We start from the raw sequence: 24,559 nt of genomic DNA on the forward strand, positions 1-24,559 counted from the left end.
CACCCCTTCCCATGCATTTGCTCCAAAAGAATCATGAACATTCAGGGATAATGACCTATTCTGGGGGCGGCTAAAGCAAAATTACTTACACTATAGCACCAAAATTACATGGCTTAAAACGCCTTTTCCAAAAAAGTGGAAATGTTCTCTAAGTGGAAGAATAAAAGTGCTCATCTTTTGCTGTGTTTGGGATTTTAAGACAAGGGTTAGACCCAGCAGCACTTGTGTTGAAGCGCAGAGCAGAGCGGTTACTGGAGGGGAGACAGCTCGCGTGGAATTCCTTACAGATTACTCGTAGAGTTTTACTGTCCCAAATAAATGTGAGAGGCACACAGAGGAGCGCAGCATTGCAGTTTTTCCCACCATACAGCTGCTTTTGTCTTTGTACACGGGGCATTCTGAGCCCGGTGCCTTTTTCAGAGTGTGGCGAATGTAGACATGGAGTTAAAAAATGGTAGAGGATCGGTGCAATAAAAGGGTTATAAAAGTGATCTCAGTTGCTTCTTGGGAGACTCTAAATTGAAATAATCTTTCTGGAGAGAAATTTGCCAGAATATGTCTAGAGATCTAAAAGGGTTCACAGCATTTGGTCAAATAATTCTGATTCGTAAACATTCTTTTAGGGAAACAAGTGTTACGGTGGAATGAGCGGGCAGCGGGTGAGTAAAGGCAGGGCCCTCACCACTGCAGTGTAACAAGGAACTTAATGCCGGAGACTGAAAGCAAAGGAAGACGGGTCTCACCCAGTGACCCAGTTGTCCTGGGTCTGGTTGGGGAAGGCTGCCAGGCATTCCGAACAGCAAGATAGTGCAGGAGGGGAGGCCCTCAAAAGTCTGTGTGTGTCGTCTCCACAAGCTGGGAAAGGAAAACCTTGAGACTGTGTGTTCATCCCAAGGTCTGGAAGGGGGAGAAAGGGGAGGGTCTACAGTGCCCAAAGAAAAAGCCCGTGAAACAACTTTGGTTAATCACCCGCCCCCTGTCACGCATGCGAAATGAACAAATAGGGTCTAGAGCAAGATAAGGATTCTGGCTAACAGACCCCACACATACCCATATAGTCACATCCCCCTGGGAAAGCTGGCACCGCCTTCACCTGTCAATCAATATGTAACTTCCTCACTTCCACCACACCAACTACACAAGTCCTCAGAACCAAGGGCTCGTTCTCTTATCCGCCACCTGGCTTCTAGCCCCTTGACCTCTGGCCCCTCAGCCTCTGGCCACCCCTGCTTTGCTTCCTTTCAGAAGCTGGTGCTAATAAACTTTGCTTGCACGCCAGTAGGCTCGCTGGTCTGTAATTCTTCACTGTGTTGGCAAGAAGAACAGTGTTTCTGGGAGCTTGTCCCGTAACACAAGGAAAGGCACATATAAAGATTTATGGGTACGAATGCTTATGAAATATTATTTAAGACAGTAAAAGATTAGAAAAATGCCCCTAAACATTTAGAAATAGGGTATTGGTTCAATTATAATAGTCATACAATAACTTATTCTAATTAAAAGTCATGCTTTAAAGGCTTTAATCCCATTAAAATGTTTACGATACATAAGTGAAAAAATCAGGTTAACAAACTGATCATACATTCTGATTTGTAGTCTTCAAATATATATAAATACAAAATGTTATGTATGCAAAGTATGTATGAGTAGAAAAGGGCTTGGCAGTGTAGCTTAAAAATCTTAAACTGTTATCTTCTAGTGAAGAGATTATAGGTGTACTTTCATACTCTTTTCATATACCTTACAATAGTGTATATTGCTGTATGAGCAGAAAAGTGAGCTATTTTAGAAAACATCTTTCCAGTATAAGAGGGAAAGCCAGCATCACTGTGTTCATCCGTTTGCTTACACACTAAGTTTGGCAAGTTTACTGTGAACATAAATCCTGGCTAGAAATCCAGAAAGACAAAGAATCAGTTGAAGGAACTAGGAATTTGTAACCTGGAGAGAAGGGGAAGGGGCTCCCCATAGCTGAGGGTCTGCAGAGTAAGCACCGTGCGCGCACTTCCTGCAGCTCAGGCTGAGAGTCAGCAAGCAAGACGTTGGTTCAAGGGGAAAGACAACCTCCTGCCGCTGTGGGCTGTGCAGGAAATAGACCCTGTTGTCCCGGCACATGGGGAGTTCCTGACCAACCATCGGACCTGCCTCAGGGTCGCTGTCGGGACTCCTCCTGCTGCCAGGGAGGCTGCCCCAGCAACCTCTGACGCTGCTCCCTGCCCTGCTTCTGCTTCCACAAGGCCAGGAGCTCTGTCCTCGCTGGGGGGCCCCGGGCAGGGCAACATGCGGACAGGCCTGGGTGAGTCTGCTGCACTCAGCTTTAGGGGCAGGGGTCTGAGCCAACGGGCACCTTCAGGCCAGCGCCCACGCTCCCTGTTTCCCTTTGGCCAGCACCTCCCTGATGGCTATTGGAGCCCAGTACGGTCCACTGCTGGGACTGGGGGCACAGGACCTGCTCACTCTAAGAGCTCTGTGCTTTCGCCAAAAGCTCTCCCTCGGGGGCCCAGGGGCAGGGGCTATTTGCCACGGGGTGTCGGAAACCACGAGGAGATAAATCACCGGAGGAGGCTCTCCAGGAGGATCTCTGAATGTGGACTGACAGCTGCGTTTGCAAGTGTGTTTCCGTCCTTTCTTTCCCAGTAACGCTCCCACCGATGTGGGCCATTACTGTAGCGAGAGGGTGGCGATGCCGGAAACCCACCTGGACACTCCAGGGTGATGTTCGGGGTGCTTGACAACTGGTCCGTGGTGGGCACCGACCACTCAGAACGGATGCCAGCCAGTCGGAACCAGCCAGCAGGGTGGATGGGCCCATCCAATGATGTGCAAAGTTTACTCCTCCAAGTTTGGGGTGCTGCACTGGCTGTTGTCACTCGGCACTGGGAGGAGAGGGCCTGGGAGCTCGGCAACGTCTCCTAAGATTCCACGGACATGGCTGGTTTCCTCCACCCCTGGACCAGCAACCGTGGCACCCCTGGGAGCCCCTTGGAAATGCAGAATGTGTGCCTGCCCCATGCCCGCTGACTCAGGCTCTGTGCTGTAACAAGGCCCCCAGGTGACCTGCGGGCACGGCATAGCTTGGAAGCACCGTGGAGATTCATATGAGGATAGAAAGCCTGTAATAGTTCATCTCCAGGCCTTTTCCTACAAGTCAGAAATTACCCTTGGGATTCTTAGCTAGTAATTCATCTTCGCGCAGTTTGGGGGCGGGTGCCTTGTGCCATGTGGCTCCCCCCGAGTAGCCCGGCAGACCCTGGCTGCCCGCTCTAGCAGATGCACGCTGCTGCCATCACACTCACCCTGTCACTCCACGCGGTGAGGAACCAGCTCTTCGCACAGGGCCCCATGTCACAGTTCTCAATGTCCCTCGGCCGGAGCTTCATGTTGCACTCCTCGTCATCCACCACGTCCCCGAGGTTGCTCACGCACTTCACGTCCCGGGTCCTTTGCCCCACCCCACAGGGCACCGAGCACTGGAAGACAGCAAGCTTATGTGAGCGGGACGGGAAGCGTTAGCTCCGGTGACTCTCCAGGTGCGGTGCCCTCATTCCTGTTACTTTTTACCAGCGCCCTAAACAGAGGCCTGGACAGACTCCCTGGGTCGCTATGTCCCCTGCAATGCGGTGCTGCCCGGGGAGGGTCCCAGCCCTGAAGAGTTCACAACCCTTTTCCCTAAGACCTTCTTTGATGTCTTGCCTCCCTTGTTCCTCTGAGCCTCAGTTCTGTCAACTACAAAACGGGAGAGAGGACTAGGAGGTGTGGCTCTACCAGCATTTGACAACCTTTCACTCCACAGTGACAGGAGAGAGAAGGGACCCTCTATGCGTGGCTTCCATGGGTTCCCCGTTAGCATCGCCTGTGGTGCCGATGCCTGCTGGCTTTAACTGAATCGAGCTGCTGCTACGTGCTACAGTTTACGAAAGCAGCATCCAGAACCCCACAGGCCAGGTTCCCTCCTGGAGAACTCAGGGTGCTCCCAAGTCAGGTTATGGTGGGGGGAGGCGGGGGTGTGGCGGTGGGTCTTGGAGAGGAGCTTCCCAGCAGGCCCTACTCCCCGCCCCCCATACCGAAGTCCAGTCCGTGCGGATCTGCCACTCGCTGCAGATCTTGAGCTGGCAGGTGCTGGTGGTCTCGGGCTTCTCCAGGTGCTGGCAGCGGTAGGGCTGCACGGTCAGGCTGCGGTTGGCGTACACCTGGCGGCACAGAACCTGGCGATGCTGCATGCCCAGGCCGCAGGTTTTGCTGCACTCTGACCACTCCCCGATGTCCCAGCTGGCTCAGGAAGGAGAGAGCGACAGGGACAGGTCACTTCAGTCAACAGGAGGAGGGCAGGAGCTCAGCTGACTTACACACAACCATCAGAATCCTCGCAGGTGACCCTTCTCCCGGGCATTGCCTACCAGTCTGTCTAAGGGCCACCGGACTGTGCAAAGAAATTAACTTCGCTCCACATGCTATTTGCCAGTGAGTCTACACAATTTAAGAAAACTGAGAAGGCACAAATAATTTGTACCTAGTAAAAAAAAACAAAGACTCTCCAGCTTAGTTTCAGGACCCTGTAGAAAACCTTAACCCACTTTGGAACTAACTTAGAAATCTTAGTCCAGTGTTCTTTGTTATTATTTTAGATTTTGTATAATCTCAGATTTATTGAGCTTCTGGTTCTGGATATTAAGGAACATTTTTCTGTTTTGAGTTGTAACCTTGGAGCCAACAAGTTGAGAGACCCTGGCCCGGAGGGGGCTTCCAACTTCCTAGCAGCCTGACTGACCGGGACACATAGTGGCCAGGGGGTAGGCGGGTGGTGTGGCTGTGGGCTCGGTGGGAGGCCTGCGCCTGTGCCCTGGGATCTTCCACTCACTGTGACCAGCGTTCTTTCTTTCCCACTGTCCGCACAGCGGTTTCACGATGGGTGACCTCCCCTGTCACCTTGCTCTGCTATTTCATTAAGTGAGATGTTGGCACATGCTCGTCACGTGTTTGGATGAGAATTATGTTTTTATTCCTTCGAGAATTAAGTTTTGACCCCATTTAGGGCCCTTTCGCCCGCTGTTTTGAAAGTGTCCTATTTATCATTCAATCAGCAGCCCAAGGCCTCTCCAGGCAGACGCAGAGTGACTTTCACCACTCCGTCTGCACACAGCTCTCCCACCATGCTGACTACATTGGACGCTACTGGGTTGGCCAAAAAGTGCATGTGTTTTTTTCCGTAAAATAAAAACCGCATTTTTCATTTTTACCAATAGCTTTATTGATTTGGATATTCTGAGTATAACGTTGGTGTAACATTGATCGTTCTGGATGAATGTCTGGATTTGATCGCTATCAACTTCAACTGGTCTACCCAACGGCGGAGCATCATCCAGCGAGAAATCTCCAGTCCGGAACTCCGCGACCACTTTCAACGCAGTCGATCAGTCACAGCACCTTCTCCACACACCGCCCAGGTCTTTTTTTGTATGTGTGCTTCAGTTGCATTTTTACCTTTCTTGAAACAATAAAGTATAACATGCTGAAAATGTTACGTATTTTCTTCCATCTTCATATTAAAATGGCTACACAAAAATTCACCCCTTTTGATAAGTTTTTTTTTAAGGCCCAGCTGTCACAATACAATCTAACAAAATTGTTAGAGCCATCTTACGAAAAAAAACGAGTGGACTTTTTGGCCAACCCAATAATCCTTTGCTTCCCTACCCAAGCTAAACCCTAACTGCTCCAACTTCCCAAAGGGTGGGCTTGCAGGGAGTGTGCTGGCCTGCCAAAGACTCCAGGCTCCTGTGTCCATCCTGCAAGACAGATGCTCCTGCTCCAGAGACTGCATTTTATGCATAGGCTAACACTATGTCTCTAAATCAGACTTAGACTGCTTTAAAAATGAGACTATAGCTGCCACTGAAGTCCTCCACAGTGCCCCGACCACGGCGGGCGGAAACGGGGAGGCCGTCTTACAAGGCTGGGCAGGGGAAGATGTTGCAGGGCTCCTCCTCGGGGGTCGGCTTCGTGCTGGAGTCGCAGTAGCTCTCAGGAACCTCTTCGTGAGTGTTTCGGTGCACACAGCGAAAAACGGGGTGCTGCGATCCTGCAAGGACAAGGACAAGGACAGCGTCTGAAGGACAGCCCCACAGCCCTGAGTGGCGGCGGTCTGTGGCGGAGACACACAGATGTCCAGATGCCGATGAAGAGGCTACAGAAACAGAACAGGTCACACACACACAGCTCCCCACACGAGGGGGCGTGCTCTGCTCTGCACCAAGGTGCAAAGAAGGCTAGAAAAGCTCTTGCCCTCTACGAGCTAATAGCTTATTTGTGGGCATGGCTTAAAAGTGCTCAGAGGCAGAAACAGACAACTTTTGCAACAGTGTAACAGATCACTATGCAGGGGAGAGATTACCGAACAAGAACAAACAGTAACTTCTGGAAGGTTTTCCTGGTGACATGGAAGAGAAAGGGCCCTGGAGGGCTGGGGCTGCAGCCTGCAGGAAGGGTGGGTTGGGAACCTGACTTTCGAGGGGAGGGGGATGTCCAAGTGCCCAACGAGCTGGCCTGCGAGGGCCAGGTGCGTTCATGAGGCTGTGAGGATGGAGCAGAGAAATGAGAAGACTCTAGAAGGGCTAGCAGAGCGGCTGGCTTCCACTTTGCAAAGTGTGTGACACATTTCCCTAATGAGGTACTGACCCAGTGGTATTTTAGTTATGTGAGTACATGTCTGCTTCCCACGGGACAGTGAGCTCCTTACAAACAGGACTAGCTCTCTGTGCATCCCTGGTACCTAGCAGCGTAGTGGGTGCTCAAGAACAGTTTGTTGGATAACTATGTATCAGAGGTCTAATATTTATTTTTATTACTTAACTAAAAAAATATTAACTGCCTCAGGGTTTTGTGTTTTTTTAAAAACATACACAGCTAGCCTTGGCCAAGTGGCTCAGTTGGTTGGAGTGTTGTCCTGTGCACCAAAAGGTTGCAGGTTTGATTCCCGCTCAGGGCACATGCCAAGGTTGCAGGTTTGATTCCCGCTCAGGGCACATGCCAAGGTTGTGGGTTTGACTCTTGGTTGGGGTGTGTGTTGGGAGGCAACTGATTGATGTTTCTCTCTCACATCGATGTCTCTTTCTCTTCTCTCTCTCTCTCTCTCCCCTCCTTCCTCTCTCTCTAAAATCAATAAACATAGCTTTGGGAGGGGATAAAAAAATACACAGCCTAGTTTCATTGGCTTCGACTAGAGAAATCTAGTTTGGAAAAAGAAATTTGTTAAGTGGAATTTCTAGCTCTCAAAACAACTCAAAACACAGCCTGCCTTCTCTTTGCTGCCTCCTGGTGGTAGCACTGAAGTATTACCAGTGGACTTTTACGGGGTGAGACATGTAACCCGCTGAACCTGCCACCCAACTGCTGGAAGAATGAGATGCTTCCTCTCAAAGAACTGCCCACCCTCCGTTCTGGGCCACTACACACTCCCTGCCCCGCAGAACACTGTCATTTATTCGACAGCTCTGGCTTAGCTCTGTTGCTAACTGGCCAGGCATACACAGTTTCTGAATTTCCAACTTCCTACCACTTTAACTGTAACTAGAGGAATAACTTTTAATATGTCTCAGAATCTCATCAGCCACGAGCAGTGCTTCAGTGCTTCCTTCGGCGGTGGATCTTGTGTGACATGGAGCCAGAGGGCAGTTCCTGTAAGAAACTGGACAATTTGTAAGACAGTTTTGGTCTGAAACACACATTCGCTTAAAGGACTCTGGCCAGTCAGAGAAAGACAAATACCGTATGATCTCACCCATATGTGGGATCTAATGAACAAACTGAACCAACAAGCAAAACAGAGACAGACTCATAGACGGAGAGCAGGCAGACGGCTCTGGAGGGGGGTGGGGAGGTTAGGGGGTGGAGGGACTGAGCAAAAAGGAAAAAGGACCCACGGACACAGACAACAGTGTGGTGATTGTGGGGGCGGGGGGTTGTAAGGGGATAAACGGCGATGGAAAAAATACAGTAAAAAATAAAATTAAAAAAATAAAGTACTCTGGTAGTAAAAATTTACAACGTAGCTATAACTTGAGACCATTATTTAAAATAACATTCCAATTAAGCACAGTTATTAGCTGAGTAAAAAGTAGGTACTGACTGTAAAATTAATAGGAAGCAAAACTTTTGTGGAATTAAGTTTTGTCCAGAGACATATCTGCTTCCATTTAAGAAGAGATCTTTAATTAAATTCAACCAACATTAAGCGCATTGTTCTGAGTGAAAAGGTGAATAAGATTCAGTCTGTGGCTTGCAGGGTGCCCGTTTGGGACCCAGCTATTAAGGGATTAAGTAAAAATCGTGGTTTTTAAAGCCTACCCCTTTCTCTTCAGACCACATGGGTTTCACTTTTCTACTTACGAGTTTGCGGGTTGGAAAGCAACAGTAACTACCCCAACCACTTGGCAGTCAACTGAGAGGAAAATTTAGTGTATTTAGCCAGAAAAACACAGGTTAACATAGGAATGCTCTGTGTCTTGCAAAGATGGGCCCTGCTTCAGGCTGCTGCGCACGGCCTCAGCCGGCCCCCTCCCGCCGCCCTCTTGCTGCCCTGCAGGGCACTGGTCTGGCGCCAGCTCCAGCGCTGGGCCAAGGAGAGGAGGTTGGAGGCTTTCGTTCTTTCTCTGACGGTGAGAAAGTACCAGGTCTATAGTTTCTGACTCCAGTGACCACAATGGCTTCTTTCTTTGGGTCAGTTTCGATTACTGCAGAAAGGGAGACACCTGGCCATTTCTTCATTGTTCAAGCACCCCGTTTAATATTTCTGTAATTGCAAGCAAGCAGGAACAGGGGGTGAGGGCAAGGGCTGGCTGGGCTCTGGGCAGCAGGAAGAGTCTGGGACCAGTCTGGGGGGCCACATGTCCGGGGTGCTGGTCCAAACAGAAGCACGCTATGTTGGGGCATGGAACTGCCCCGCAGGCAGAGGTCAGTAAGGCGTCACGGAGAGATGGACAAAGTCAGAAGAAAAGAAATAACTTCAGCCTTGGAACTCCAGGAATCAACCAGCCAAGCCGAGTTGAACCAGACAGACAGAGGTCTCAGCAATGGCCCTATGGCGTACAGGCCATACCAGCACGCCGGTGACAGGGCCCTTCTGTGGTGACGATGATGCCATGATGCTGGAAGCATTGGCAGAAAGGGGAGTTTCAGTGTGACAGGCAGAGAAATGTGTGGCCTAGTTAGTTCCACCTGGAAAGACCAGAGAGGGGTTTGGGGGAGGGTCAGCGTGGGGGCAAAGACACGGTCACAGGGGAATGGACTTGGGCGGAGCAGCACTGGCAGACTCGGAATTTCTTGTCACGGCACACTTGTCACCGCTGCTGATGACCGTGAGGTGGGCTAAGCGTTTGGTGCATCCACACTGCCTCACCTGCCCTGCACTTCGACCGAGGCTTTCGGTGCCTGGGAGCAAAGAGGTGCGTCCATGGGCTACTGCCATTGGCCACACGGGAGAAAGACAGGGGGCGGGGAGTAGGAGCGAATGGAGGGTTAGGGGAATAATACATCTCTCTCTCTCTCTCTTTTGCTGTTGGTGGTAAGCAGGTCTTCAATTTATTTTGTGAACAAGACCTGTCCTGTCTACCTTTTTATTTAGGAGGCTGAAAGCTGAGTCGGCTCGACTTCCAGGACTGTACTTTCTCAGTCTCCCGCACATCTCTGGTTCTGTTCTATTTCTACGGCGCTTCTTCAGTGCCCTCCGGCTTGAGAACCAGTGCTGTTTGTCAGGATGAGGAGGAGGATGGACATCTCATCTTAGGCATCAAGTGGCAGCTGTGACGTTAGAGTGTGTGTGTGTGTGTCCACAATGCAAAGGAGAAACACTGTCTTAGAACGTTACTGAAAATAATATGGAAATCTAGAGAAAATGTTCCTTCAGTTTTGAATACACAAATCCACATTCTTTATGCTACGGATGGGACGTGGGTAAGGGCAGTAACAGACTTGTACATCCCTGACGTAATGAAGATGTCAACGCTGCCCTTGTGTCTCCTCTAACAGCTGATACGTCTCACACTGGAAATGTAGTGACGGTACAGCCATTCATTCAAGAAGCACGTGAAGAGCACCTACTGTGTGCATGGCAACATGCCAGGTGCCGAGGTCGCAAGCGTACACCATGACGACAGGAGGCCAGGCCGAGCCGCAGGTCAAAAGGAAGTGTGTCTCCAACTGCTGAGGCCCCGGGAAGAAGTGCCCACCTCTGCCTTGCAGGGCCAGGAAGGGCTGCACGGAGGAGGTGGTGCCCGAGCTGGATGGTGGAGTGGAGGCAGGAGTGTGCCAGCCGGATGCCAGAGAACAATAAGGGAGGCAGATTTTCGTGCAGCATGGACCACGAAGACTGGGGCAGTGACGTGAAGGGTGAGCTGACAAACAGCACCTGCTTCCGTCCTTGTCCCATGCATGCTGTCCACCATGCCACACCTGGCGGGCTGCGGACAGGGCTGCACCTCACCTCTCCAGGATGCCCGGGCCAGGCCATCTTTACAGACATGAAATGGAAGAGAGTCTTCTACACATGCCACCCTTGGTATAAAACCACACGACAACCATTTCATCCTTTTATAACTTCCCCCAGTTTCCATCTGGCTCTCGGTGTATGTAGTTCCTTTAAGGGGCATGGCACCATAACCTCGGGGCAGAATACCTCGGCAGTGACACATTCCGACCTTGGGTTCCTGTGTCAGGTAGGACCCACACTGCGCATGGCCATCGCGTGGTGGAAAGGCGTCGCTGAGATGATTTTGGCCTCCGAGAGTAATGACCGCTAGCTGTCTGCCTCCCTTTGCTGGCTCTAGTCTGGATCTTTCCGCTGCAGTAAATGGTACCCATGAGCATAGCAGCTTTTATGTCTTTTAAGTCCTTCTAGTGGATCGTCAAGCCCGAGGGTGGTCTTGGGGACCCCCAACACAACCTCCCCCTAATGAGCCCTGGAGGGGCCTGGTTCATGGAGGGGTGGGACTGCCTGCACACCCCTCAGGGGCGTCTGCGGAGACCCCACCAGCCCACGCATGAGCTCACCTTTCCCGCAGGTGGTGGAGCACTCCGTTGTGCCGAGCTGCTTCCAGTTGTGATCTCGGCCTCGCCGTGGGGGCTGTGGTGCTGGCGGCACCGCGCTGTCTGGCCGGTGGGCAGAAAATCTATCCGGATGCCGCACTGGGAAGGTCTGCGCCGATTCCGAGGTGAATATTTCAGGGGCCCCAGCGTTCAAGTCTTCCTTCCCCTCCGTCCTCTCCTTCCCTTCTCCCCGCTGCTCCGGGCTCCGCCCCTCTGCCAGCCGCGGGCCCTGGAAGGGCTCCCCTGGGAGAGGCAGGTGCGCACACAGGTAAGTGCATTTACACACAGGTAAGTGCATTTTGCACAGTGAGTCATAAAGAGGAAACTGCTTTAACATTAAAAATCAGGTAGCAGGAGATCCTTTCTAATTCAGAGCACATATATTTAAAATATGCAGACACTAATTTCCCCAATGTTTAAGAAACTATTAAAAAATAAGGAAAAGATGAATATCCCAATAGGACAAGCAGGCAAGGGCCAGGGAGAGGCATTTCACACAGAACGGAATACAGGCAACAGAATCTCCCCAAAGTGCTCAGCTTCACTTGTAACTGAAGAAGAGCAACAATAAATCTCCTTGTCTACCGATGGAGATTAGACCCTTTGGAAACCCCTAAATCACTAAGCTCCTTGTTGAAGGTGCCAGAGAAACACATTCTCATACACTGTGGGCGAGTCTGTAAATAAGACACAAATTTTGGAGGGAAATTTGGCGATACCTATCCAAGCACGTATTAGTTTCATACAAAATAAGGAGGCAAATTTTGGAGTCATTGTTGAATACAGTTAAAACATAGGGCTTTCTCTGCCCCTCCACTGGTACTTTCGTATTTAGTCAGCTACTTACAATAATTTGTGGTTTAAAATATTATATGCAAATTAAGCCAATAGAGTCAAGACCAGGCATACGGATATGAGACTGTCCGAGATGTGATCAGCCAAAGACATTCTGTGTATTGGGTGCTGGGGTTGACACCTGATGATTCACTCACTTTCCTTCTGCCCCTCTCAAATGAAACAAAACTGAACAGAATCTTTGAGTTTAGTTTTTTTCCTGTTTTGTGGACTCGGGATGTGTTCAGAGAAGTTTCTGACTTGCCTGAGGAAGCACAGCAAGAACGTGGCAGAGCTGAATGCAGGCTCTGTCCTCCTGACTCGGTTGGCATGGAGGATGAAGCCTGGTCCAGAACGCCCCTCCCCACCAAATTCCTACAACTGACCCCTTCTGGGCCTGCGCTGTCCCAGGCAGCTGATCCCAGACCCCCATGCTACCTGTTAGGTGAAACCCATTAGACTTGTTATCAATCCTCATCATCCTATATCATTTAAATAATCTGTCCAATTGCCCCCATCAGTCAGCATCAACCTCAGCATCTCCATAGTCTGCCATCTGGACTTGGTGCTCAGACTGTTATTGCTCCTGGAAATGGCTTAAAAATTCTGTTGGGCTGGGTTTGCTGACTTGGAGTTTGAACAACACATGTACCCCACCTGTCGGACACACACCAGGCTGTTGTCTTCAGGCCACCAGGTGGCTCTTCCCCAACCTGTGACAATCAGGTAACCTGGCTATCTGATCGGCAGCCCAGAGCAGGATGGATCGGCCAGGTCTGGCACCTGTCCCCTCCCTTCCTAGGGTAGGCATTGGCCCAGGTAGCCTCTGGGCAGTGTAACAAGCACAGGGCTAGTCACGCAGGCTGGCCCGAGGTCACTGTGGGGTCGGGGCAAGAGACGAATTCCTCTAAGCTTCCACCTCCTTACTTTAAGAATGAAGCTGATAACAGTACCTCTGTCGGGGAGCACTGTGGTGAAAATTCCGTGAGCTAACCTATGGGAAGCGTTTAGCGGTCCAACACTCGGCTAGGACTCAGCGCGTGTGAGTAATTATCACCATTAATATTTCTGCAGACCTTCTTGTTGGAAAGGTAGAAAAGATGATCTCCACTTGGGTGGGTTCCATCATCGCTCAGTAAAGAAATATCTGGAAAGCCTGAGCGCTGAGCCATTGCCAGCAGCAGCCCGATCTGTCCATCAGCAGAGCCCCCAGGGAAGAGGTGTATCACTGGGTGTGAACTCAGTATTCCTTTCTGATAGGTCAAAGTCGTGTTCACAGGAGCAAAAGGGGACCGAGAGGAAAGGCTGGCAGACAGACTGGTGGCCCTCAGAAGAAGTCTGCGTCCTAGTCCATGGAACCAGAAATATGTCGCCTTACGTGGCAGGGAGGACTTTGCAGATGTGATGAAGTCGAAGATTTTGAGATGGAGAGATTATCCTGGATTGTCAGGGTGGCCCAAATCTGGGTCCTTATGAGAAAGAGGCAGGAGGGACAGCCAGAGAAAGAGGCGTGGTGATGGAAGCAGAGGTCAGAGTCAGCGAGAGATGTGAGGGCGCCATCCAGCTGGCCTTGGAGATGGAGAAAGGGGCCATGCACCAAGGAGAGAGAGTGGCCTCTGGAAAAAGGCGAGGAAAGGATTCTCTCCCGCAGCCTCTGATGGGGGCATAGCCTAGTGAGCCTGTTGTGGGCTTCTGACCTTTAGAACTGCAAAATAATAAATCCGCCTTGTGTTGAGCCACTAAGCTCGAGGAGATTTGTTATGGCAGCAACAAGAAACTCATACAGGGCACTTCCATATGAGGAACTGGAAAGGAAGACCCAGGACGTTCAATTCATTTTTGAATCAAGTGAATGAAACACTGATCCGCGAAGGCTCAGACCAGCGGTGGAGCTTCCTCTGCTATATGGGCCCCTGACTCTGAAGATCGTGTCCCTGGGTTTTCTCTGCATCGGTTTAGAGACAGAGGGCGTCTGCACAAGAAGAGGACAGAGGGGGTTTTAAAAGGAAATGAGCCGAGGGCTTGGCAGCAAAACGAGGGACTTTACCTGGTCTCCTGTGAGGTGGCACCTGTGGGCTGATGGCATTGGTCCCCATGATGACATACTCGTAGTGGACCCCCGGGTTAGGCTGCTGGTGTATCATCTGACAACACAAAAGTGAACGTCACTGCGTTGGCACTCACACACGTCCCTTTCCTCCCGGCTTGGGCTCAGTGGTATAAGTGGCATTATCTATAAATCCACGGGTTAATAATATTAGTAGACCTGTGGTAGATTAAACGAGAGCTATTTCCAGATGGCTTTTTGTCATTTGCTTTTGAAGAATGAACAACTTAAATAAAAGAAGACCAGGCTGAAAGTCAACGTTTCATACATTCCGATTAGGAAGATGGGAGCAGGGGGAACGGAACATTTCTGTTGGCTCCAGACCATCTTGTACCATGGCTTAGATTTTGCGCGGTGCTCCCAAAATGTCCAAACGGATACATGTTTACACGACAGAGACCCCACTGGAACGCTAGGTGGCGAGACAGAGTCGTGCAAAGGAGGGCAGACCTCTGGCAGAGCAGCCTGGGAGCCTTTAGGTTCTTTCCAACTTTTTCTACCTGGCTGGCAAGGCTGGCTTAGGAAAGCTCTGCCCCAACCCTCTAACTCACTCACTCTGGGTCCCACCCCTTCTCATCCATGGAAAGCTCCAGAAGCACAATGAGACGGGGTCAGGAAACCAGGTATACGGGGAGAAACTCCCTGGGTCCCACTCTTTCAGGAACCGATGACAAAAGCAGGAAGTTGCATAGGGCCATGAAGTCAGCAATGGAACTTGTCTGGGGCAAAAGACCAAATCAGTCATCAGGGGTCTGGGGCCCAGCAGAACAGACCCCTCCCGACTGGCTCTGGAGCACAGAGCCCTGTGGCTTCCCTGGTGGGCAGCGTGGCGGTGGGCCCGGTGCAGCAGCAGACGACAGTGGACAGAGTGGGTGTGAGCCAGGCAAGGAGACGCTGCCACATGCTGACACTCCTGCCTCTGTTGCTTTACAAAGGGGCTCTCCTGTTGACCAGCTGTGTGACTTAGAACAAGGCCCTTAATCGCAGCTTTTTATTTCCTCATCTGGAGAAGAAGGACGTTAGAATCACAGTGGATCTCGTAAGTCCTTTCAGCTCCAAACATCTCTGAGTGACTCCTGCATGGGTGGGTCCTGTTTGGTTGCCGAGTGTGCCTGTCCCATCCATTCACGCCATCATCCCTGCCTGTGCAAGGGGCCTGCGTCCCATAAGTCACCCGACGGCAGGAAGGCAGACCTGAGAACCGCTGAGCTTCTTACACTCAGCAACAATGGTGCCGAGCACAGAACCCCGAAACAGACGGTGGTGTGCCCTAAGTTCCCACCGTCTACTCCTCATCCCCTCTCTTCTCTTTTCACACACTTCGACAATTGCTCTGAGGTCGGAAAGCCTCTCTCCCTCTTCCGTGCCTCTTCTGAGGGATTATTCTGCCAGTACAAACCTCGTCCCATTTATAAAATTATTGTTGGCCACCACGTCCTAGCCCACCCACAGCGGGTCTTTAACAATCTGGGTTTTTTATCCCTGATGCCGTTCGAAACCTACCCAGAGTCCAACAATCCACTGGACAGTGTAAAAATAATATTGCAAATTAACTATAATAAGGCTTTCTTTATAGTTTCTAGTCCAAGAGCCACTAGGCCCAAGAGGAACAAACATGTAACTGGATAGGCGAAGAAGCTATTTTTATTTATAAAATCTCTGACATAGCGTACATCGCGTGCTGGCTTTGGAGGTGGTGAGAGAATGCATATCTATGAGTCAGCTCATTCTTTCTTATCATAAAAACCCAATTTCAAACTTTTATTTCTTGTCACCTTTTATTTCCTGATGTTTTTGAGAAGACTGGATTCTAGTGGTTTCTTTTAAAAATGAGGACAGTTTTTGACTCCATGTAACTTAATCATTTAGTTTTGTGTTAACTAAGTGGAAGCCCTGTCTTCTGCGAGGCAGGGGCCCTCTGTACCATCCCTGGGAGCTCTACTGGGCCATCTGGAGTTCTCTACGGCCCTCCTGCCTTCCTTCGCTTGAAGAGAATTTGAAGAGGGCTGGGAACTGTGAGCGTCTTGTCTTGCTTTAGGCATTTGCTTTCTTTTGCCAGGAAAAGAAAACATGCCAAATTAGCATGAGGAGGAAAGTGCCTGGAGGCGACCCAATACTCATGAAATAAAGGATACGTTTTGACTCTGATTTGGTTCAACAAGTAAAATTGGTTTTACTGGGTCAATAAATTGAGGGTTCTACGCATCTGGTAGAGTTTAAGGGTTCTGTGAGCTCGGGCGCATTCAGGGTGAGTGGTGACGTTGCGGCCGAGCTTTAAGGGCACTTCCAACAACTCTGCTCAGATGGTCTTACTGAGCGTGGGCGACGGTGTGTTGCTTGTTTGCTCTGAGTGTGGCTCTTAAAAGGAACAAGACACAAAATGCAGAGAGCAGCCCAGAAACATCAAAACTCACATAGACATCCAAGATCTCATTAGTGGGACCTTCGGCCAGAAAGGACTCTCCCGCAGTGCTCGAAATCTCATTGGGACGCTTGTAGGTGAACATGGTCCCTCCGCCCTCGTATTTCCCGGGCCGGTCAATCGCCCAGTTCCCGTTGATGATGGAGCGGCCAGAACGACTTCGCAAGGCTGTTAAGAAAAATGAGACAACCAAAAAAAGACAACAACAAATTTAAAAACTAAAAACAACCAGAACTGACAGAAAATTGAACTCTATGGAAGTCTGACAATCAAGGAGTTAAAGAAGAAACATTAATCCAGACCGGTAGGTGGCAGCCAGGGTGGAAAGGACTCGCAGCAAGGCAGCAGCTGGAGGACCCACATTTGCATTCAGATAAACCGGGAGGAAAAATTGCGGGGCGAGACAACCCAGGGTTCCAGTGTGAGAAAATAAAGCTTCAAAACCTCTGACTGGAAAAACCTATGAGGGTTGAAGCAGCAGCCTGAGAAACTCCCAGCCTCATAGGAGAGTTCACTGGAGAGACCCACAGGGTCCTAAAATGTACACAAACCCACCCACACAGAAGAAATCAGCACCAGAAGGGCCCAATTTGATTGCGGGTAGCAGAGGAAGTGACTGAAAGCCGGCTGACAGCTGAACAAGCAGCATTGTTCCCTCTTGGACCCCTCCCCCACTGACAGTGTCACGACATAGTGACATGGGTTGTCCCATCCTAGTGAACACCTAAGGCTCTTCCTCTTACTATGAAACAGGTGTGCCAAGACAAAAAAAATGGCCCAAATGAAAGAACAGATCAAAGCTCCAGAAAAACAACTAAGCAACAAATAGATACCAACCTATCAGATGCATAGTTCAGAACACTGGTAATCAGGACACTCACAGAAATGGTTGAGTATGGTTGCAAAATAGAGGAAAAAATGAAGGCTATGAAAAGTGAAATAAAGGAAAATGTACAGGGAACCAACAGTGAAGGGAAGGAAACTGGGACTCAAATCAATGGTTTGGACCAGAAGGAAGAAAGAAACATTCAACTAGGACAGAATGAAGAAACAAGAATTTAGAAAAATAAGGAGAGGCTTAGGAACCTCGAGGACAATGTTAAGTGTTCCAACATCCGAACACTTCTAGGGGTACCAGAAGGAGAAGAGGAAGAGCAAGAAATTGAAAATTTATTTGAACAAATAATGAAGGAGAACTTCCCGAATCTGGCAAAGGAAACAGACTTTCAGGAAGTCCAGAGAGTCCCAAAGAAGCTAGACCCAAGGACATATCATAATTAAGTTATCCAAGATTAAAGATAAGGAGAGAATCTTAAAAGCGGCAAGAGAAAAGGAGACAGTTACCTACAAAGGAGTTCCCATAAGACTATAAGCTGATTTCTCCAAAGAGACCTTACAGGCAAGAAGGGGCTGGAAAGAAGTATCTGAAGTCATGAAAGGCAAGGACCTACATCCAAGATGACTCTCTCCAGCAAAGCTTTCATTTAAAATGGAAGGGCAGATAAAGTGCTCCTCAGATAAGGTCAAGTTAAAGGAGTTCATCATCACCAAGCCCTGATTATATGAAGTGTTAAAGGGAATTATCTAAGAAAAAGAAGATCAAAACTGAACAGTAAAATGACAACAAACTCACAACTACTAACAACTGAACCTAAAAAACAACAAAAACAAAAACAACTAAGCAACCAATTAGAACAGGAACAGAATCATGGAAGTGGAGATCACATGGAGGGTTTTCAGCGGGGGACTGGGAGGGGGAGAGAGGGGGGAAAGGTACAGGAAATAAGTAGCATAAATGGTAGGAAGAAAATAGATGGGGAGAGAGTAAGAATAGTATAGGAAATGTAGAAGCCGAAGAACCTATATGCATGACCCATGGACATGAACTAAAGGGGGCGAACGTGGGTGGGATGGGGTATGCAGAGGGGAGGGGAATAACGGGGGGAAATGGGACAATGGTAATAGCATAATCAATAAAAAATATTTTTAAAGAAAACCAATAATCAACTCATGGCTTATCTGTTTCACTTTGCAAACCCCAGACTCCATTTACCCTTACACTTTTCAGTAGGTGTCTCTAAAACATGAGGACTTTTTGTTTCTTAACCCAATTTTCAGCAGTGATTCTACAATGGGCCTTCTCAGGCCTGAAGAGTTGGAGGCTGCTAGAAGGGGTGGAAGAGCCTCCAATTTCCATGGAGCCTCCCCTGCAGACTCTGCCCCTGCCTGGCTGGCTGCCATGGCTACCAAGAGACCACAGCTATGGAACACTGAATCCAAATTCTAAAATCAGTTCAGCTTATTGAGTGGCAAAGAAGTCTCAAGGGTAGAGACTGAGGAGGGGCAGGTTTGGGCTGTTTTCTATCAAAACCATACTTCTTGAGAGTGGTCCGTATAGTGTTTCCATTTCCTCATTTCCCATTCATTCCTCAACCATCTCTGTTTGATTTCTGCCCCCATTATTCCATGGAAGCGATTCAAATTCACGTCACCAAGACTGCCACATTGCGAAGTCCGAAGGACACTTTCCAGGCCCCCTCTTACCGGGCATCTCAGCAGCGTTTGGCACTACTGACCCCTCTGTTCTATTCGGAACACTCTTTCCCTGGCCCCTGGGATGCCACACTCGGCTCCTTCTCCACTGGCCCTTGGCTGGCTCTCCGCCTGCTCTCAGGCTTCTGCTTTTCCTTTCTCTCTCATATTTCTCTACTCACCGATTAAATGTTAGCATTCTTTAGGGATTATGAGTAGATGTGACTTAGGTGCTGTGCTCCTCTCGTGGGCCACTTTGCCTGTGTCCATAGCTTCAATTACTGTACTCAGTGACTTTCAAACGTATGATTGCAATCCAGGCTTTTCCTCCACTCCCAGGCTGTTGCTTCCAATTGCTGACTTGACAGTTTTACTCAAATGTGTTGCCTTAGGCGGAACTCATCCTTGATGCTTCCAGTGGTTATTATTTCAGTCAGTGGCACCCCATCTAATTGGAACCCCGGATCGCCCCAGACACTGCCTCCCTTCCTTAGCACCTACCTCCAGTTCATCATCAAATTTTATTTGACCTCCTCCACATTTCTTGAACCCATCTACCTTTCTTCATGTCCACGGCCGCAATCAAGGGCCAAGCTCCCATCAGAGCGTATCCGCACTAACTCGGAAACAGTGGGCCTTCTACCTGGGCTTCCTGTTTCCTCTCTTTTCAGCCACAGTGATCTTTTCAGGATGCAGATTTGATCACCAACTACAGCTTAGAATTCTTTTAATGGCTTTCTATTTATCTAGGGGACCCCCCCCCAATCATTAATGGGGCCGGGGCCCCGGTGACGTGGTCCAGCCTCATCTGGTGCCACTGCTCTTCTCCCTGTGCTCTGCTCTCTGGCCTTCTTTTGGTTCAACCGTTATTCCCTCCGCTATGCTGTGCCTTCTTCCAGAAATGCTTCCCCTAGCCCCCAATCCTATTTGTTCTTTTTTTCCTTTCTTTTTTAAAAAATTGAATTTACTGGAGTGACATTGGTTAATAAAATTACATAGGTTTCAGGGATATGATTCTATAACACACCATCTGTATATTATATTGTGTTCACCACCCCAAGCCAAGTCTCCTTCCATCACCATTTATCCCCCCTTTACCCTCTTCTACCTCCCCCGACCCCCTTTTTCCCTCTGGTATTCACCATACTGTTGTCTGTGTCTATGATTTTTTTTTTTTGCTTAATCGCTTCACCTTTTTTATGCAGCCCCCCCATCCCCTCCCCTCTGACAGCTGTCAGTCTGGTCTCTGTGTCTACGAGTCTGCTTCTATTCTGTTTGTTAATTTCCTTTGTTCATTAGATTCCACACATAACGGAAATCATATGAGACTTGCCTCTCTCCTATTTGTTCTTTAGCTGTCAGGTCCTCAGTGCAGCCTTCTCCCTCCCCCGGTCTAGTCTCTTCGCTCACTGAGAGATGCAAGAGCTTTCCCTTCAAGGCACTCGACTCGGTGCGCAAACACCCCGGTTCAGAGTGTGACAGGACTAATGTTCGTCCCCCAGCACGGTGAAGGGTCACAAGGGCAAAGGCACTGGTGTTTCCTGCTGTTGGAGTTACAGGGCTCAGCACAATGCTCACCATGCAGCAGGAATTCCTATTTGCTCGACGCAAAAGTGTGTCACAGAAAAAGGCAGCAGCTCAAAGAGAAGATAGGCAAAGAACGATAACTAGACAATCGCAGAAAACCAAGTACAAATATTCCATAAGTAAACAAAAAGATGCTCTACTTCACTTACACGGGGTTGGCCAAAATGTTTGTGTGGTTTCTTCCATAACACGGCTCTAGTAGCGCTTAGCTGTCTTTAACTTCATTCGAAACAATTTTGTTCGATTGTGTTGTGACAGCTGTCATATCAGCGTGTATTAAAAAAACTTATCAAAATTGGTGAATTTTTCTGTAGCTATTTTAATATTGAAGATGGAAAAACACAGGCAACATTTTCAGCATATTATGCTTTATTATTTCAAGAAAGGTAAAAACACAACTGAAACCTAAAGGAAGATGTGTGCAGTGTGTGGAGAGGGTGCTGTGACTGATCGAATGTGTCAAAAGTGGTTTGTAAAGTTCCATGTTGGAGATTTCACGCTGGACGATGCTCCACCATCGGGTAGACCAGTTGAAGTTGATAGCGATCAAATCGAGACATCAGCTGAGAACAATCAATGTTCTACCATGTGGGAGACAGCCGACATATTCAAAATATCCAAAGCAATGAAGTTATTGGTGAAAATGAAAAAATGTGTCTCTTATTCTATGGAAAAAAACATACAGATTTTTTGGCCAACCCAATAATTTAAGAAATGTAAGTCATAACCACGATGAGATATGCTTGATCTGCCAGATTGGCAAATGTTTTAAAAGATTTATGCTGCCAGAATTGACAGGTGTATGAATAAGCAAGCACCCATCACCTTATTGGTGGGAACATAAACTAATTCAACCATATTGGAGGGCAGCGGTTATATTGTTAAAACTTTTAAGTGCCCACACATTTGACTCAGGAGTTGTACTTCTAGGAAACTACTTGAGGTATATCTTTCTCTAAATATACAAAAGTGTTTGTAACAAAGATATTCGCTGCAAGTTTTTAAAAAAATTCTCACCCAAGGACATGCTTATTGATTTTAGAGAGAGGGGCAGGGAGGGAGAGAGGGAAGGGGAGAAAGATAGATGTGAGACAGAAACATCGATTAGATGCCTCTTGTACGCACCCCTACTGGGAACTGAACCCCCCAGACCAGGGATCGAACCCATGAACTTTTGGTGTGCGGGACGATGCTCCAACCAACTGAGCCACACCGGACACGGCTCTGCAGGCTTTTTTTTTTAATGTAGAAAAAACCTAAAAACAACCTAAACATCCATCAGTAGAAGACTGCTTGAGGGATTGTTATAGAGGATGCCCACACAGTGAGGCCCTACTATGAGCAGGCTGCGTGTGGGCACGGCAAGGCTCCATGATAATTTTTAAAGAAAACAAAAATGCAAACAGTGTGTTGGGTCTCATTTGTGCATACTTTTAAATGAAAGCAAATACATAAAACACGCAGGCACACACATAAAGTTTTTGGGGACAAAAGCTAGGGTTTAGGTTGGGATGAGAGATGAGAAAGGAGACATTATTCCCATTTTATATCTTTTTACTACAATTCAAATTTCGCTTTATCATATGCCTGTATTCCTTTTCTTTAGGCTGACACATTTTAATTACTATAAAGGACACAGCACAAACAGACTTACTCCCGAGGGATACATGTATTTCCCCTCTTTACAACTTTTCCTTAAAATCCCATTTAGTGCATCAAAAGCTCAGAATTGAGTTAAGTCCTGGCTAAGATTTTATTGCCCTTAATGGCTATATGGTAGGAGAGGCTATTATCTGGAAACCAAAAGGTCCAGTAGCGAACCATTTGAAATACTGCAGAGGAGAAAGATGCCAGGGCCTCCCAGGAAATCAGACGTGGGGACCCCGAACCCTTTTACCTCATACCCCCCTCAGGGTTTACACGAACCCTTACTCATATAACAGCAAAGCTGTATTAGACTTTCAGCCAACAGGGTCCTGGGTGCATATTCCCAGGGGTTAGGTTCTGACACAGCTCCCAAACTGGCCGTGACCTGGCTGGGCATACCGGACGCAGCTCTGCCTGCAGGTCATGGGCCTGCAGACAGTGTTGGCACCGTGAGTGGTGTCCCAGACGACCCCACAAAAAGTGCAGCGGACTCATGCCTCTTGCCAGTGGTGTGCACACGGCAGGTCAAGCTTCGGCAAAGCCTGTTTGAAAGTCAACCTCACAGCGATGTCCATGTAAGGAAACCACTTTTGTTTGACATTTGGGTTTATTCCAGTTTCAGAGGTCTGTGTTTGACTTGTCTGTTTGGTTTAAACCATCTGTACCAGCAATGCCTTTTTGCAAGATTCCTGCAGGAATGGTTTATCCATCCAAGCCCTGGTTCTCACGCGTTATCCCATAATCTCAGTGCCTGCTGTTGACGGACCAACCGCAGGCTCCCACAGTCTCGAATAAAGAAGCTCGTTTCCTTTGAGTGAACGGATCACTGTGATCTCGACCCTTGCTTCTTCCTTTGGAAAATGAAGGTTAAGTTTCCTCCTAGTAGCAAAATTTCAATCTTCTTAACCTTGCAGCAGTTCTTAGAAGTTATTTAGGAAGTGGCCCAACAAAACCGAAGGTGAAGGGGTCCGACACCATTGCTCGTCATCACAACACCAGCTGGGGGTCTGCAGCTCTGCCATTTCCCATCCAGCCCGTGGGCTTCCAGCAAATCCCACATTTAGGCACAAACCCAAGTGGGTCTCGGAATATGCTAGCTAATCTGGAAATGGAACATAACTATTCATGTCATACTACCGCCTTGGAGGGGCCTGTCAATTACATCTTTATTTTAGCATTCCTCCCATTATAGATGTAGGCAACAAACCAGAATAGTGCTAGAGTACTGTGACTTCGTCACCAGTGGAAATCACATATACGTGGTCTGTCCAGAAGGTATCTAGCTATGTACTATGATGAAAAATAGAAACATTTATTGAAGAAGATACAAGAACATTGTACATAAGACAACGATGCCTCAGTTCAGTTCAAAGTAGGCGCCTTGGGACCTCACACAGTTCTCCCAATCGCCATTAGCTGCCTGGTCGGATATTCCTGAACCTCATGAATGGTCTGAAACCTCTTCTCTTTCAAAGGTGCTTTTAGTTTTGGGAAAAGCCAGACATCACAGGGCATCAAATCTGGGCTGTTGGGGGGTTGAGTCACCTGAGTGATTTGATCTTTTGCCAAAAAACTCTGCATGAGATGTGATGCATGAGCGGGAATATTGTTGTGATGAAGCTGCCAATCACCAGTTGCCCATAGCTGCAGCCTTCTGAATCCTGTGAATAGTTTCTATGGAGGAATGTTAACGCTGAATGCAAAACTTGATGCAGATTCGTTGCTCTACTTGCTCAGTCATTTGAATGCGATGGCCACACAGTGCACATGCTCACTCAACAGCATCTACCAGCCCCACTGACTCATACAGTGAAGTCATCATTGTTCACACATGTGCATTCCAGTCCACTCTCCTTGGCTGCCAGGTTACATTGATGTCATGCAAACATTTCTCATTATATTAACAATGGCTGGACTTCTTCTGGACAGACTTTGATTATTTATATGACATTAAGATGTTACATATATTTTTGAAAAATTGTTTAAAAACTCATCACTACATATAACAATTACTGTAATTATGAGACCCTCCAAGAGATCTCCTATTTTAATGTTAAAGAAGCACATGTTACTATATTGCAAATTTGTTTTCTAAAAATTTGTTGGTAACTCCATTTCAATACAATTGGTTTCCTTTGCCCTCTTCTGTATCTTATTTTATGGATTTAGAAACAGTATTCTGAGAAGGTGCCCGCTGACGATCCAGGGAGTCCGTGGTACAAACAGGTGAAGAAACTCTGTTTTGATGATTGATGGTTTTCAGAACACGAGTAGAGAATATGGTCAACAATACTATAATAACTTCGTGTGGTGAGAGTGACAACAGCGTGGTGATCACTTTGTAATGTATA

General features: G+C 48.2%; 1 protein-coding gene and 1 non-coding gene across 5 annotated transcripts in view; both read right to left on the reverse strand.

The window, feature by feature from the left end:
• THSD4 (thrombospondin type 1 domain containing 4) overlaps positions 1 to 24,559 on the reverse strand; it is a 547,394-nt gene that overhangs the window by 21,421 nt on the left and 501,414 nt on the right. For all 4 annotated transcript variants that reach the window (XM_053928849.1, XM_053928850.1, XM_053928851.1 and 1 more), the window contains 6 exons: positions 16,435 to 16,610; positions 13,961 to 14,057; positions 11,044 to 11,322; positions 5,950 to 6,079; positions 4,065 to 4,269; positions 3,297 to 3,470 (listed from right to left, as the gene is read on the reverse strand). In XM_053928849.1, the coding sequence (XP_053784824.1) occupies positions 3,297 to 3,470; positions 4,065 to 4,269; positions 5,950 to 6,079; positions 11,044 to 11,322; positions 13,961 to 14,057; positions 16,435 to 16,610 (1,061 nt within the window). The remainder of the gene's footprint in view (positions 1 to 3,296; positions 3,471 to 4,064; positions 4,270 to 5,949; positions 6,080 to 11,043; positions 11,323 to 13,960; positions 14,058 to 16,434; positions 16,611 to 24,559) is intronic.
• On the reverse strand, positions 9,549 to 9,674 carry LOC112301973 (small Cajal body-specific RNA 15). Its single transcript, XR_002974527.1, has one exon. It is a non-coding gene; the product is annotated as a small Cajal body-specific RNA 15 (non-coding RNA).

The sequence above is a fragment of the Desmodus rotundus genome, chromosome 7 (assembly GCF_022682495.2).
Source record: "Desmodus rotundus isolate HL8 chromosome 7, HLdesRot8A.1, whole genome shotgun sequence".
In the NCBI taxonomy this organism is placed as follows: Eukaryota; Metazoa; Chordata; class Mammalia; order Chiroptera; family Phyllostomidae; genus Desmodus; species Desmodus rotundus.